General features: G+C 51.2%; 2 protein-coding genes across 4 annotated transcripts in view; both read left to right on the top strand.

Moving 5' to 3' along the window:
* The window catches only part of LOC129051254 (uncharacterized), a 112,375-nt gene extending 102,391 nt beyond the window's left edge, over positions 1–9,984 (top strand). The window contains exons 1-3 of one of the 2 annotated variants that reach the window (XM_063718463.1): positions 577–778; positions 7,874–8,161; positions 9,100–9,984. In XM_063718463.1, coding sequence (XP_063574533.1) covers positions 704–778; positions 7,874–8,161; positions 9,100–9,519 — 783 coding nt within the window. In that variant the 5' untranslated portion in view covers positions 577–703 and the 3' untranslated portion in view covers positions 9,520–9,984. Of the gene's footprint in view, positions 1–576; positions 779–7,873; positions 8,162–9,099 lie in introns of those variants that run through there. The other variant, XM_063718462.1, reaches the window with a different exon arrangement.
* The window catches only part of LOC129051253 (tensin-3-like), a 635,743-nt gene extending 622,830 nt beyond the window's left edge, over positions 1–12,913 (top strand). For both annotated transcript variants that reach the window (XR_010138099.1, XR_010138090.1), the window contains one exon: positions 12,814–12,913. The gene's annotated coding sequence lies outside the window, so the exon portion shown is untranslated. The remainder of the gene's footprint in view (positions 1–12,813) is intronic.
* Positions 12,914–15,656: the final 2,743 nt, after the last annotated feature.

Below are 15,656 nucleotides of genomic sequence, written 5' to 3'. Positions count from 1 at the left end.
TAAAGCGCGGTCGGCTTTCTGGAGCCCCAGGGCTTTTAGAAGCGGGGCAGGCCACTGCTCTTTCGAAGGAGGAGGGAGGCAGAGGGCTGATGGATCAGTGAAGTTTCAGCTGACGCTGCGCCTTGAGACCTATGGGATCATTGTGTGCTGCAGCGAGGCCCTGCCTGCCTCACCAGATGTGGTGAGCCCATCCTATCTCACTGGGAGGGGGCCAAAATCGGATCTGAACGGGAGTCCCCAGAACACAGCAGGCGTCCTGAAGCTCCCCTTCCCTCGGTGGAAGTCGGCTCAGGGAGATCCTGAGGGAGGGGCTGCTGGGGGTTTGGCCCTGGGACAGGGAACCGGCGGTCCCCTCTCCCACTGCGTCCCAAGCTGGACCCGGTATCCTCACGCCGCCGCAGGATACGGCAGCAGGAGCCTCGCTGCAGCCGCGCAGCGGGGGCATTATTTAAAGGGGACGCAGCCCAACTGCCAGGAGCGGAGCGCGAGTCGGTCCAGCCAATGCGCATGCGGGAGGCGCGAGCGGCTTCTGCCGTCACAGTGCTTCCCACGGTTGTCTTAGAAACCGGTCCCTGAGGCTCGGCAAAGCAGGAGCCCTCCGTGGCAGTGCTTGGGTGGCGGGGCTCTGAGGCTCCGGCCTGACATCTCTACGGGGTCGACGGGAACGTCTCCGGATGCCAGGAGTCGCAAAGGGCCGACCAGGATGAGGAAACCCCAGGCGGAGTCCGGGGGAAGCAGCACGCCATCCCAGCCTCAGACCTGCCCGGACGCTTTTGGGGTGAGTCTCCCCAAAAGTCGTTCCGCCGTCATCTCGAGGATGGGTCGGCCTGCGTGCCCCTGGGCTGCTCTCCCACCCGAGGGTCCTTCTCGTCGAGAGCAGAACCCCACAGCCTCGGGGGTTGCCTGGGGGGGTGTATTTCAATGCCTCTGCTGTATGACTCTGTGTGTGTGTGTGTGTGTGTGTTTCTCCTATTCTCTCTTCTCTTTCTGTCTCTCAGTCTCTGTGTCTTTCTTTCCCTCTCTCTGTCGGTTAGTGTGTGTGTGCCATTGTGCGTGTGTGTCTTTGGCTGAATGTGCCCTGTGCACCACAAAGCGATTTCTGGCATTTCGGCCTGTCTTTGCTGAGCCTCTTTCTGCGTCTCTGCCTGGGTCATGAGGCCGGTTGTCAATCGTTTTCGGCGCCGCGCATCCGCTTTGTGTGTGTGAAGGCCTGGCCCACGTGAGGAGATGCATGGGTCCCGGAGCAATTGAAATCTCATCCCCATCATGAGCTGCCTCTTTTCTAAGATCAAGATGACCACACAGCAACCAAGGAAAAGAGCCCCACGGGAGCTCTTTGTCCTGCAGTAGGGGAGCAGAACCACATCAGAGAAGATGGTTGTATCTTTTCACGGCTCTTCTCTGAGGAATGAAGCCACACCACGATACCGTGTAGAAGAAGAAGCCGGGAATGGGAGATGGCAACAATCCTTGTCCCTGGAATGCTGGCCTCTCTGGACAAGCCACCCTTTTGGAACCCCTCCCCTTATGCCCCTGGCGGTGGCACGGCTCTGTATCCTGCCGGGGCCCTGGCCTCTGCTCTATCCTTCCTCTTGCTCTGAGTCACGTGTTTCTCAGGGGCCTGGATGCCTCTCGCTCTGGCCAAATGTCTTCAACAAAGATGACTTCCCAGTGCGTCAGGGACACACTTCCTGCAGATCCATGTCATGATTGTATCTCTCTCCAAGCGTCTTTCTGCTTCATTGGGCAGGTCTCATGACCCTGGATTTCTTGGCTTCCATACGTGTCTCAGACAGGGAAGCTTCCTTGTTCTCCAGGTTTCTCCTCATGGGTGGGTGGATTGCCTAGAATGAGCGCTAGGCGACCGTGACTGGCCTTGTCTTCTGGGACAGGTGGTGTCGCATTTCCTCTGCACTTCCTGTCTCATTCTTGAGGGACCTCCTGTCCTCTGCTACTGGGTGGACTGATTCCCTTGATCTTGTGGCCGAAACGAATGTCAGGGAACCAGAGGGACTGGGCTGGGGCTGGGGCTGGGCCTGGGGCTGGGGCTGTGGCTGGTTGCAGGGGAAGTTACATCAGGGCTACCAGGGAGGAGGAGGGTTGGGTGTGGGGCGAATTCTGCAGAAACTTCTTTGCTCCTCTGATAGGCATTTGAAAACCTGGCTTGGGTCAGGCACAGGCCCCCCACCCACCGAATCCCAGGTGTTCTTTGATTTCCCTTGGCATTGACCGAAGGGTCACTTGTTCCCCCCTTCCACTGGCACATACCTGGACACCACCGTTTGTTTCGCTGTCTCCCGATATGCCTCCGGTGACACACATTCACACCATCTGCTGTGGGATACGCCAGTGCCACGCGTGGTCACATGGTCTCCACCTCGGATTCGCCCCTGTTCCTGCCCGCACGTGTCCTGTAAAGCGCGGTCGGCTTTCCGGAGCCCCAGGGCTTTTAGAAACGGGGCAGGCCCCTGCTCTTTCGAAGGAGGAGGGAGGCAGAGGGCTGATGGATCAGTGAAGGTTCAGCTGACCCTGCGCCTTGAGACCTATGGGATCATTCTGTGCTGCAGCGAGGCCCTGCCTTTTAGAACCCCTCCCCTTATGCCCACGGATGTTGCATGATGCTGTATCCTGCCTCGACTCTGGCCTCTGCTCTGTCCTCCCTCTTGCTCTGTCTTCCCTCTGCTCTTTCCTTTCTCTTGCTCTGCCTCCCCTGGCCTAGATGCCTATCTCTCTTGCCTAATGTCTTCCATGTCTGTCAGGGACTTCCCTGTCCTTGACTTCCCAGTCTGTCAGGGAGACACTTCCTGGAGATCCCTGTCATGATTGTTTCTCTCTCCAAACCTGTTTCTGCTTGATTAGGCAGGTCTCATGACCGTAGAGCTCTTCGCTTCCGTAAATTTATCAGGAAGCAAAGCTTGCTTGTTTCCATGTTTCCCCTCATGGGTTGGTGGAATGCCCAGAATGAGCGCCAGGCGACCGTGACTGGCCTTGTCTTCTTGCACGGATCGTGTCGCATTTCCTCTGCACTTCCTGTCCCGTTCTTGAGGGACATCGTCTCCTCTGCTCCTGTGTGGACTGGCTCCCTAGATCTTTTGTCTGTACCAAATGTCAGGGAACCAGGGGGACTTGGCTGGCTCTGGGTCTGGGTCTGGGGCTGGGGCTGTGTCTGGGGCTGGTGCTGGAGCTTGGTGCAGGGGACGTTTTGTGAGGGCTACCTGGGTGATGGGGCTTTGGCAGTGGGGTGCGTTTTCCAGAAACCTCTTTGCTCCTCTGGCATTAATTTCAAAATGTGGCTCCAGTCAGTCACAGGCCCCCTCCTCGTTCCCGGGTATTCTTCAATTTTCCATTGCTGTGATGGAAGTGTCACTTTTTCCCCCCTTCCACTGGGCACATATCTAGACACCACGTTTGTTTTGGTGTTGCCCCACATTCCTCTGGTTACACACATTCATGCCATCTGCTGTGGGATGGGCCAGTGTCACGTGTCGTCGCATGGTCTCCACCTGGGATTTGTCCCTTTTCCTGTTTGCACGTGTCCTGTAAATTGCTGTCGACTTCCGGAGCCCCAGGGCTTTTAGAAGCCGGGCAGGCCAGTGCTCTTTCAAAGGAGGAGGGAGGCAGAGAGCTGTTGGATCAGTGAATTTTGAGCTGACGCCACGCCTTGAGACCCATGGGATCATTCTGTGCTGCAACGAGGCCCTGCCTGCCTCACCAGATGTGGTGAGCCCATCCTATCTCACTCGGAGGGGGCCAAAATCGGATCTGAATGGGAGTCCCGAGAACCCAGCAGGAGTCCTGAAGCTCCCCCTCCCTCGGTGGAAGTCGCCTTAAGAAGGTCCGGAGGACAGGACTCCTGGGGGTTTGGCCCTGGGACAGGACACCCGCGGCACCCTCTCCCAGGCTGCCCCAAACTGGACCCCGGATCCAGTCGCTGCGGAGGCTTCAACAGGAGCCCCTCTGCTACCGGGAAGTTGCCATTGTTTAAAGGAGCAGCAGCCTGACTTCCAACACCAGAGCTTTAGTCGGCCCAGCCAATGTGCCTCCGCAAGGCTGTAGCTGACTCTCTCTTCACAGTGATTTCCACTGTTGTCTTAATATCCAGTCCCTGAATTTTGGCATAGCAGGAGTTCTCCATGGCTGTGCTTCAGTGAAGGGGCTTCGTGCCTCCGGCCTGTCTTGCAGGAGTTTTAATACCCTTCCCATTGTGTGCTGCCTCCTTGCTAGGACCAAGATGACGGCATCCCCGCCAAGGACAAAGGCCTCACAGGTGCTCATTGTCCACCCGCAGGAGTGTGCCCACAGACCTTCAAGAAGACGGTTCTCACTCCTCTCGCCCTTTGCCCTCATTGAGAAATCTACCCAAAGCTATACACTGGGATGGAGAAGGAAGATGGCAACAAGATGGGGCAAGCATGTCTGTCACTCAAACACTGGCCTTCCTCACCAAGTCACCCATTTGGCACTTTTTCCTGGATGCTAGTGATAGTGGCATTGTGTTGTGACATTGGCCTCTGCTGTGTCCTCCCTCTTGCTCTGTCTGCCCAGCTCCTGTGAAGCTTAGAGGCTTCTTAGTCTGGCTCAATGTCTTCAACAAAGAACACTTCCCAGTCCATTAGGGAGAAATTTCGTTGGGGTCCCTTTTATGATTGCTTCCCTCTCCAAACCGATTTCTGGATGATAGGGAGTGATGATCCTGGAGTTCTGGGCTTCCGTACCTGTCTTGGACAGGGAAGCTCCCTTGGTCTGCATGTCCCAAGTAATTGCTTCATGGTCAGTCCAGGAAGAGCGCGAAGCAACCCCACCATGGCTGACCTTTGCCTTCAAGGAAAGTTAGTGTTACATCCCACTTGCCCTTCCTCTCTCATTCCTGAGGGCCATCCGGTTCCTCTGCTCCTGGGGAAAGTGCCTTCAGGCACTGAATCTTTTGGCTGCCACGGATGTCAAGGAGCCAAAGGGACTGGGTTTTGCTGGGTGCAGGGGAGGTGGAGTCAGGGGTACCTACAGGTGGCGGGATGTCGGTGCGGTGTAGTTTGTCGAAACCTCTTGGCCCCTCTGGCAGTCATCCCTGAATGTGGCTTGGACTCAGGCACAGGCCCTGTCTCACAGCTTTTCTAGTGTGCTTGGCTTTTCCTTGGATTTGTGTGGGAGGTCCCAGTGACCCACCTGCGCACACCTGGACGTCACTATCCGTCTCAGCATCGCCCCATACTGCAATCAAAGACACACACTGACTCCATCTGCTCTTGGGAAACATTAGTGCCACTTGTGGTCACATTGGCTCCATCTTGGACTCGCCTCTGTCTGTCCTTGCACATGCCGCGGAAAGCAGTGTCAGGATGCCAGAGTCCCGGACCTTGGAGATGAAGTCAGGCCACTGCTCCACCTAGGAAGGAGGGAGGCGGTGGGCTCATAGGTCAGTGCATTTTCAGCTGACAGTACACCTTGCAGCCCTTAGGATCTTTCTGTGCCCCAGTGAGACCCTTCCCGCCTCACTGCATTGTAACCCCATTCCTGATCACCCCGTGCGATCCATAGTCAGATTTGAAGAGGAGTCCAGAGAGCCCAGCCGCACCCTGAAACTCCTCCTCCACAGGGAACCAAAGAAGAAGACCGATCAAGAAAGTCCTGATGACAGGACCTCTATGGGTCCAACCCTTAGGTCTCCCCCAGGACCCTCTCGTAGTCCTCTTCCCACCCGCGGCTTCGGACTGCGCTGCCGCCGCCACCGCTGCCCCAGTCCCCTCAGCCGCGCGTCGCCGCCATTTTTTAAAGGATCAGCAGCCTGACTCTCCGGAGCAAGCGGAGATTCGGCCTCGCCAGTGCGCAAGCGCAAGGCCTGAGCCACCGCTTTGGTCGTAGTGATTGCCACCTTTGCCCGGGGATGGGTCCCTGAGACTTTGCGAAGTAGGAGCCCCGTGTGATAGTGCGTCAGAGTCGGGTCTGAGAGCAGTCCTGGCCACGGCATTAACAGGATGGTCTCCGGAGCCTGGGATTCTCCGAGGGTCGACCACCAGGAAAAAACCTCAGAAGGAAGAAATCTCAGGCGTATCGCTAGGGCGGCAGCACGAGATCCCAGCCTCAGGCCTGGATTCGGGGAGGGTCGACGAGACCCCTCTCCCAAACTTCACTTCACCCACCGCCGCCCCAGTCCCCGCAGCCGCCGCTCCGGGATCATTTTTCTTTTCTTTCTTTTTTTTTTTCATTATAGTCGGAGTCTCACTCTGTCACTCAGTCGAGTGCAGTGGCGAGATCTCAGCTGACTGCAAACTCTGCCGCCCAGGTTCAAGTGATTCTCTTGCCTCCACCTCCCGGGTACCTAGGACTAGAGGGATTAGTCAGAGTCGGGGCTAAGACCAGTCCTGGCCAGGGCATCAACAGGATGGTCTCTGGAGGCCGGGATTCACGGAGGGTCGTCCAGGAGGAAGAAACTGCCGGCAGAGGGCCGGGGAAGCAGCGCGGGATCCCAGCCTCAGGCCTGCACGGACGGTGTGCCAGTGAGTCTCTTCAAAAAAGGAGAGGTTTGCTTATGTGTCCGTGGGCTGCTCTCTCACCAGTGGGTTGTAGTCGTGGAGAGCAGAACCCTGAAAATTCAGGGGCTGCCGAGGGTAGGTGTTACCGTGCCACTGCTGTAGTGCTGCTCCCCACTGTGTAGATGAGGAAATGGAGACCTAGAAAGGGAAGGAAAGATCAACATTTTGAGCACCTTCAATGTGCCTGAGGCAATGTACCCATTAGCTCTGCTTCACAGCAGCCCAAGAGGGAGGTATTATTCTTCCCCTGTGTAAATGTGGGTGTTGAGGCTCAGAGAAGGGCAGTGACTTGTCCAAGGTCACATAGCAAGCAACCGTCCGTGGCTGAGGGCAAACCCAGGTCTTTCTGACTTCAGAGTGTGGGATTTAGAACAAACATTTGCAACGTGAGTTTGACAGATCCATCCCCCAGTGCTGTTCCAAGGACCAGATGGGGTCATAAGTGTGTGAGTACCTGACATGGTGCCCAAGGACCAGGAGTAGAAGCAGAATCCCATCCACCTCCACCTAATCATACAGAGAAAAGAGACAGGAGCCCAGGGAGGGCAGTGCTGTGCCCAAGCTGTCAGCGAGCAGTAGGCAGAGCCCAGGCCCCTGCTTTCCCGTGCCCACCCGTTCCCAGTTCACGGCAAGGCCACCTCTCCAGGGCCTTTCCCTCCCCTAGAGAGGAAACTCCCCAAGTTCCTCTGACCAGACAGGAGAGTGAATGAGAGCAGAAAATTCCATTTCAGCACACACACCTGGAGCCTGAGGCTGAAAGCTGGAATCCCAGACTTTGACACTCAAGAAGCCACCTCCACACTCTTTCAGCACCTCCACCTGGGACCTTCATGAGCACCTTGCTTCCCTCCCAGGGGAGAGGGGGTGTCCCAGAGACACTGGGGCCCTTAGAAGGCACTATGAGTTGGCAGTGACTGCAGCAGCATGGTGGGATTGCGGGTGGTGTAGGAAGCAGGGGAAGCCAGAGCTGAAGGCATCAGAGTCCTCTGCCCTTGCTCTGCAAAAAAAAAAACCCACGGCATATTCCCATCCCACTCCACACCTCCCATGGTCAGCAGTCGGTCCCAGAGGAGGAGCAGCGAGGCCTCAGGAGGACAGCAACCACTGCTGGCAAGGCGTTGGTGTTCTCCTTTTGAACTGCACAGGTTGTCAGCATCAGACAAGGTCGCTCTGTGACCATGATGGGTCAAGACAAAGCAAGGTCACTTGGTAGCTATCATGGCTCAGCTCATGCAAAACATGGACAAAAATGACCTCACACCCCCTCTCCTATGTCTATGTCATGACCGCTACCTCTTTGTCAATTGCAGCGTTAGCTTTGGTCTTGTCTTCCTTCCTTCTAGGTAAGATTGGGGAAGATGCCAGATGATAGAATACACCCTGCCTCTAGCAGCATCCAATCTGGAGCAAAGTCTTCTTTCAACCCTCCCCCAAGCTTCCAATACAAGCCCAAATTCTGGAACAAGTCCTTTCCAACACCTCCTTCAGAGAAGCTCCCTGGCTCCAGGCAGTGCTTCCTCACCTCCCTGCAGCAGGAAGCCCAGCTTGCGAGCTGCAGGTGTGCTCCAGGTGGTCACTGGATGCAGGGTATTGGCAGATGGATCCCATCGATACCCCCACTGCAGAACCATGTAAGCACATCATCCCCCACTTGCACATGAGGAAACGGAGTTCCGCAGGGTGGAGAAGGGAAGACATAATTTGTCCTTCAAATGCGATACCGGTGAGATGTGAGAGGCAGCACCCCTCATAACTCAGTGAGGCAGTGGGCACACCAGGACCCTCCCAGGCAGATCGGGTGTGTGGTCGCCCCCATTGCATAGCATGGGCAGGAGTGGGGGAGACCACACATGGGTCTCACCTCCTCTCCACTGGCCCGACCTCCCTGCAGACCCCCGGGACAGAGTCAGCATCTGCTTGCTGGCAGGCCTGGCCACCAGAGGTCTTTGCTTATGTCTAAGGTCCCTGTAGTTGTGGTTCACAGGATGGGGGCTGCTCCTGAGATTCAGCACCACACAGGCACTGCACAGCACTGTGCCATGGTGGTGGGCACTCGCTTTCCAGATAGGGCCCATGTTGCCAGCAGGCATGATGCCTCATTTACCCTACCCTGAGTGCAATAGGTCGTTTTATAGAAAAAAACTTGGGCCAGGCACGGTGGTTCACACCTGTAATCCCAGCACTTTAGGAGGCCAGGGCGGGTGGATCACAAGGTCAGGAGCTCAAGACCAGCCTGGAAAATATAGTGAAACCTTGTCTCTATGAAAAATACAAAAATTAGCCAGATGTGGTGGTGGGCGCCTGTAGTCCCAGCTACTCGGGATGCTGAGGCAGGAGAATCGCTTGAACCCAGGAGGCGGAGGTTGTGGTGAGCCAAGATCATGCCACTGCACTCCAGCCTAGGTGACAGAGCAAGACTCCATCTCAAAAAAAAAAAAAAAGAAAAGAAAAGAAAAGGAAAAGTATTTGTAGATGAATGAAGGTGACTCCTTTGAATATTGGAAATGATTTTATTTTAGCCATTGGTCTGGCACTCATTCTGATGGGGTGACATTTGTCCCTGCCTTAGTCAGCAGACCACAGGAGTGTGCTACACCTCCCCTCAACTGAAGATTCAGCCCATGAGCAGGAACGCCTGTCTTTGTGTCACACCAACAGAGAGGATGTGTCTGGTTTCACCATTCACTGCAGAGGCAGAAATTACCCAGAAAGAAGAGACAGTCTGTTCCCGGGAGTGTGTCCTTTTGACTCAGTATGGGGGTCATCTCCCTTCCTTGGCCAGGACCCCCAACCTGAACACAGAGGCAGAGAACATGTGAAGGGCTCACATTCCCAGGTGGTCCAGGGTACAAGCTCTGAGCCTGTGGTCCTGGTCACTGCCCTTTTCTCCACAGCATGGCTGCCACCATCCTGGGCTGGGGCACAGAGGGGCTTTGCAGAGATCAGCATAACAAAAGCATCACTGAGATGCTGCAATAGCAAACCGTGATACCTTTGTGGGCTGCCAAGGCAGCCTAAGCTATTTGTTGCTGCACTCAGTGTCCCCAGACAGCTGTGTGGCTGTCACTGCCTCTGGTATGTCCATTTTACTTCTCTCCTCCTGCCTGAGCTTCTGCTCTGAACTCTGTCTCTAACTTACAAGAAATCAAGCTCACTGGATTCTGAGCTCTTCAGAGTCAAGGACTGTGTCAGTAGTAAATGTCTCTTTCTAGAGATCACAGCTTAGTATCCGGCACAGAGCAGATACTCAGCCAGTGCCAAATGATTCATTTGCCAGAAAGCTGAATTTCATCCATAATCCTAGTCAATGCAAATACATTCTGCCAGTGGGATGTGTTTGTCCTCTGAAGGCGTTTTCCCAGGCTTTGTAAATACATACAGGCCATTTAGAAATTTGAATGTCAAAGAATAAAGGAGCTTAGAAGGTAAACATTGGAGAAGTGTGGGAGGGTGGTATTATTTGCAAGACATTACTTGGTCCTTGTGAGTTCTATACACCCTCGATGAGCACCGATTCTGGGCCAGGCCAGACACCCAGTTGGACCCAGGAGATACTGAGGTGAGTAAAGCCAAAATGCCTCCATTCAGGAAGAGGCAGGCAGTCACACCAAAGTGATAAAGGCACAAAACCCAGAGGCAGCAGAGGAGCAAGGACTACCTTGTTCCTGGACTGTGTGACCTCAGGGAGAGCTTTGAGAGGAGGACATCTGTGCAGGGCTTGGAAGGATGAACACGAATTTGCCGAGCAGAAAAGGGAGCCAAGGAAATCCCGATGGAGAACAGCTTGGGTGAGAGTGTGATCCATGAGATTGAGGGGCACAGGCATGGAACTGGAGGAGCAGAAAGAATGAGGGAGGTCAACAGAGGTCAGTCACAGAAGGATTTGAATCCTGGTGAGGGAGCAGTGGGTGCTGCACAAGGGACATGGGCCTGGAGGAGATGCAGTTAGCTCTGAGTGAAGATGGAGCACACCATCCACTAGGGAACCACAAGATGCAATAGAAATAAGAACCCTGAGAAGCCTGCACAAAGGATGAGAGGCCCAGGGGTGGCACCAAGAAGGTCCCTGTCAGAGGCCAGCTTTGAACGGAGACAGAAAAGACTCTTGAGGGTCTCAGCTGCTGCAAACCTCCTCAACAAATCATATTTTACCTTCAAATATTTGCTAAAGAATACTAACTATTGGAAGAGCAATTGTCCATTGATAATAATTATTCCCTCACTGTACATTTTTTACAATTCTCAAAATGCTCTCGGCCCAGTGTCTCATTGGAACCCCTATATAATCCCATTTTACAAATAGGGAAATGAGGCCCTGTGATGTCACACTGAGGTTTGCAGCAGTACCAGGACAGAAAATAGGGAGCACTTTCATCTCAGCCCTGGGTATAAGTCTCAAAGTTCCTTTTCTGGGAGGGGGTCCTTGAGGCCATCCAGCAGCCCATAGTCCAAGTCTTCTTCTTCCTCCTTGGGCTTCTCCACACCTGTGTTCAAAGCCTCCTTCTCCTCCTTTGTTCTCAGGTACCATTACCAGTTGTTGGGCAGGGAGACCTCCTGCTGCTGCCCATCCTAGGGTGCATCCTCCAACATGGGTGCATTGTGGTTCAGCCAGCACCTACACCACCTGAAGCCCAGGGCTCCTGTGGTGGGCCTGAGGTTCCTCCCTATCAAATGGAGATGTGCTGGGGTTGCTGCCTTTGCTGAAACCCATGTCCAGGTCATCTTCGGGGTGGCCCAGGGTACAGGGCTCTGGAGACAGGCCAGAGGGCTGCAGGGGCAAAAACCAAGAGGATGAAGGGATCTCTGAGTCAGACCGCCTGGATTTGCATCCCACAGACTAGCTGCAAGGCCTGGGGAAGACTGGTTCACATCTCTGGGCATCAGTTTCCTCCCCTGTAAAGTGGGAGGTATAACAGATTCACTCCTACAGTTGTCTCTGAGCTTTACAGCAGGTAATGTGTGCAAAGTACTTCGCACAATGCCTGGCACACGGTAGGTGATAATAAACAGGGTTACTATGATATCATCAACTGAGCTAGGTCACTCATGCACTTCTCCAATGCTTCAGGGTTCCCCTCCATCCCTCACATGGTAGCAGCAAGTGAAAGGGCTGCCCCTGGCCTTGAGGAGCTCACATCTTCTCATTTCCCAGGGGTCTCCGTCCAGTGACCACACATGCCTGGCATGCAATAGGCGCCTCATCCACATCTGGTGAAAGAGTGGAAAGCAGGTCATTATCATGTATTGTTTGGCACAGAATCTGCAGTAGGTGACAGAGAAGTGAGAGACTGTATTTGTGCCCACCAGTTCCTGTCCCTGAATTTTCAGGGATCAAGAGGCCTTAGGAAGTCTAGTACCAGGGAGTGGGCACTGTGTGGTGGGGCAGGAGGCAGGTCCTGAGAAAGGCAGTGAGGTGAGGAGAGGAGCTCTGCCTTTGAGGTCTGGAAGATCCTCCACCAGGACCTCACCAAAGGCCCCGGGCAGGTCATCCCTCCTCCCAGAATCTCTCTATGCTCTTCTGTATAATGGGGCTAGCCTGGAAGAGATACTTGCACAACCATGTTCAGAGCAGCATCATCCACAATAACCAAAAGGTGGAAGCAACCCAAGTGTCCATGGATGGATGGACGGATCAACAAAATGCTGACTATTCATACAGTGGAATAGTGTTCAGCCTTGAAAATGAAGGAGATTCTGATGCCTGCTGCATCAAGAATGAACCTTGAGGATATTAGACTGAGCAAAATAAGCCAGACCAAAAAGACAAATGCTGTATTATTCCACTTTTTCAAGGCACCTAGAGTAGTCAAATCCATAGAGACACACAGGAGAATGATTGCTACCAGGTCCTGGGGAGGGTGGTGATTGGGAAGTTGTTTTTAAATGAGTTACAGAATTGTAGTTTTACAAGATGAAAAGCATTCTGGAAATTGGTTGCACAACATTGTGAATGTATTTAGTGCCACTGAAATGTAAACTTAAACATAGTTACACAGTAAATTTTAGTTTATTTTACCACAGTTTTTATAATGGGGTAGTTATGCCTGTCTTCTTGTGTTGCTGTAGGATTTCATGAGATAACATATAAGGAACCACCCAGCATGTTGCCTGGCACATAGTAACTGCTCAATAAATCACAACTGGATGCTATTGAAGATAAAGTTACCTGACTTCTCTGAGGCTTGCTCTCTTCAGCTGAAAATTCTCCCAAAATATATTAGATGAGACCCTACTGTATTATACTGGGTTCATAAATACCACTCCCCCTTTTCCCTTCCCACAGAGTGCAGTGAATAGAAGACACTTCTCTGCACCCCAAAAGCTCCATGCTGATTGCGAGAAGGAAATGCTGGATGGAGGGGTTCCTGGAACTACTGTGAGGGGTGAGCTTTCCCCAGATGTCTAGAAATGAGGCAGAGGCCCGACATCTTCCACTCCCACTAAGGTTGCCTTGCAGTTCCCAGCTGGCTCTATACTTCCTAGAAACTGCCACTTTTCTGCCTCCATTACCTCATAGCCCAGTCAGCACCATTATCATCATCACCATGATCGCCATCACCATCCTTACAATCACCAACACTATCATCATCGCCATCACCATTCTTACCCTCACCATTCTCACCATCATCAACACCAGCATCTTCACCATAACTATCACTATCATTATCACCACCTTCACCATCACCATCCTCACCATAATAATTATTGTCACCCTCCCCATCCTCATAATCATAATCATTATCAACATTACCATCACTATCATCGTCACTATCACCATTCTCACCATCATCATCCTCATCATCATCACCATTATCCTCACCATAACTATCGCTGTTATCATCACCACTTTCACCATCACCATCCTTATCATCACCATCACAATCACCACCATCACCATTCTCACCATCACCATGTTCACCTTTACCATTCTCACCATCATCATCACCTTCATCATCCTCAACATAACTATCACTTCATTATCACCACCTCCACCTTCACCATCACCATCTTCACCATCATCATCACCACCATCACAATGATCCTTGCTTCATGGAACCATGCATTCTGGGTAGGAGGGCTCTTGGGTCAGGGCATCTAACACATCTCGTAGGATAGAAACCCAGCCCCTCAGGGTCTCACAGTTGGTGAAGTAACTGATTCTTGTGAGGTCATGTTCCTCTGGGTGATGTGGGATGTCACAAGACCAATAAATATGGGCTGAAGCCCATCGCATCACTTCTTTTTTTGTAAAATAAGCTCCATCATCAGTAGTAATTGTATGATAGCAGAGAATAAGAACTCAGCAAATGTAAATAATTTGATGCTATGAGAAGCATATGAAGCAGAGTCCATATTCCAATATGCATCTATTCCAGTGACGGCAATTCTTTACCACTTCCATGAAGGAAGGGAGAAAATATTATTACAACATTACCAGAAATCTGTCCGGTCTAGGCAAGGCAGTTCCTCTTTCCAGGGTCTCAGCATTGCTCATTGTCAGCAGTCAGGGCACTCATCTGGGCAGTAGGCAGCACTGCTGCAGGGAAGTTCATGTTATTGGAAACATGTAGCATCTTCTCCTGCTACCATCGCCACATTGTCCATGAACCCACTGGGCAGACGATGAGGAATCTGGGAAAAGTTCTCATAACCAGAACATAATCATCCATATCAGGATATCAGCATTCACCCAACACTGCTGTCCAATCAACAGATGCTATAATCTCATCCAAATTTTCTCAGTTGTGCCCTAAATACATTTTTTTTGAACTTTGTGATCCAGGATCCAATCCAGGATTTCCCATTGCATTAATTGTCATGTCTCTTAAGCTCCTTCAACTTCAAACAGTTCCTCTGTTTTGCCCTATTTTTCATAACCTTAAGAGTTTTAAAGAGCATAAGCATTTATGAAGGATGTGTTCGTCTTTTTCCATCTGATGTGTTTCCACATCCAGACTTAGGTCATGTATCTTTCACAAGAAAACCACAGAAATACTGCTGTGGTCTTCCTAGGACACCACAGCAGGAGGCACATGATCAAGTTTGTGCCAGATTTCTCCACCACAAAGTCATCATTCTTCCAATTGTAATTGAGAAGTATTTCATATGAAGATATTAATTACACATACACATGAATGTATATTTATATGTAAAATATATACAAAATATTATTTCAATGTCTAACCAATATAAAAGTTATTAATTAGATATGTTTAATTTTATTTCCTACCAAGTCTTCAAAATCTGGTGTGTGTTTTACCCTGACAGCACATCTCAGTCCAGCCTCGTCATATTTCAAGTGCTCAATATTCACATGGCTGTGGCTACCATATTTGTCAGGGCAGCACTAAGCACTAAAGAACTTCTTCCTTGGAGAAGTTCTAAGTTTTCAAAATGTTTGGCAAATACATTTTATAAAATTCTTCAGAATCCATAAATAGGCAATTACACATTCAGTAAGCCATAGAATCCAACATGACATTAAAAATGAATCCCTCGACAAAAAAGAAGGTAGGCAAAATTTTCTTCAGACCAATTGGACAAATCAATTATGATTACCTAACATGCCCATTATTATTTATTAACATCCTTCATTAATACCCCCAAACCCCATCAACAGGTAAATGAATAAATGCATTCAGGCCTATCTGAACAATGTCCCAATTCCTTACCATTCTTACTTCTTTTGCAAGCAGAAAAGACTCAGTATTAGCAAAGACTATTCAGATAGTTTGTTCTTATGCCAGTAGTTGTAATTTCCTGGAGGTCTATGTGATATCAATTATGTACTTCAATACCTCTCACAAGTACTTTTCCTGTTTGGCCATTTTCTGCAGTATATCCATGCTCCCATTTTCCCTATTCTTTTGTTTCTATCCTAGACTTTTCTTTCATCCTATAATTCTTTATCCTAAAAATATTAATTTAAGAATAACGTCACAAAATAGTATATTTCTTCACATGATACTCCAAATTGATACCTAATATACAGAAATGACCATCATGGACATAACCCACAACATGTGAAATGTATGGCTCATTCTACTGACATTATAAAGGAAAGTTAATGACAACTGAATTTCTAGTCATTTTCCACCCAATCAGTTGCTTATAAAATGGCAAGGA

Source organism: Pongo abelii, chromosome 19, assembly GCF_028885655.2.
Source record: "Pongo abelii isolate AG06213 chromosome 19, NHGRI_mPonAbe1-v2.0_pri, whole genome shotgun sequence".
Classification (NCBI taxonomy): Eukaryota; Metazoa; Chordata; class Mammalia; order Primates; family Hominidae; genus Pongo; species Pongo abelii.
This window is presented reverse-complemented; position numbering and strand designations above follow the sequence as displayed.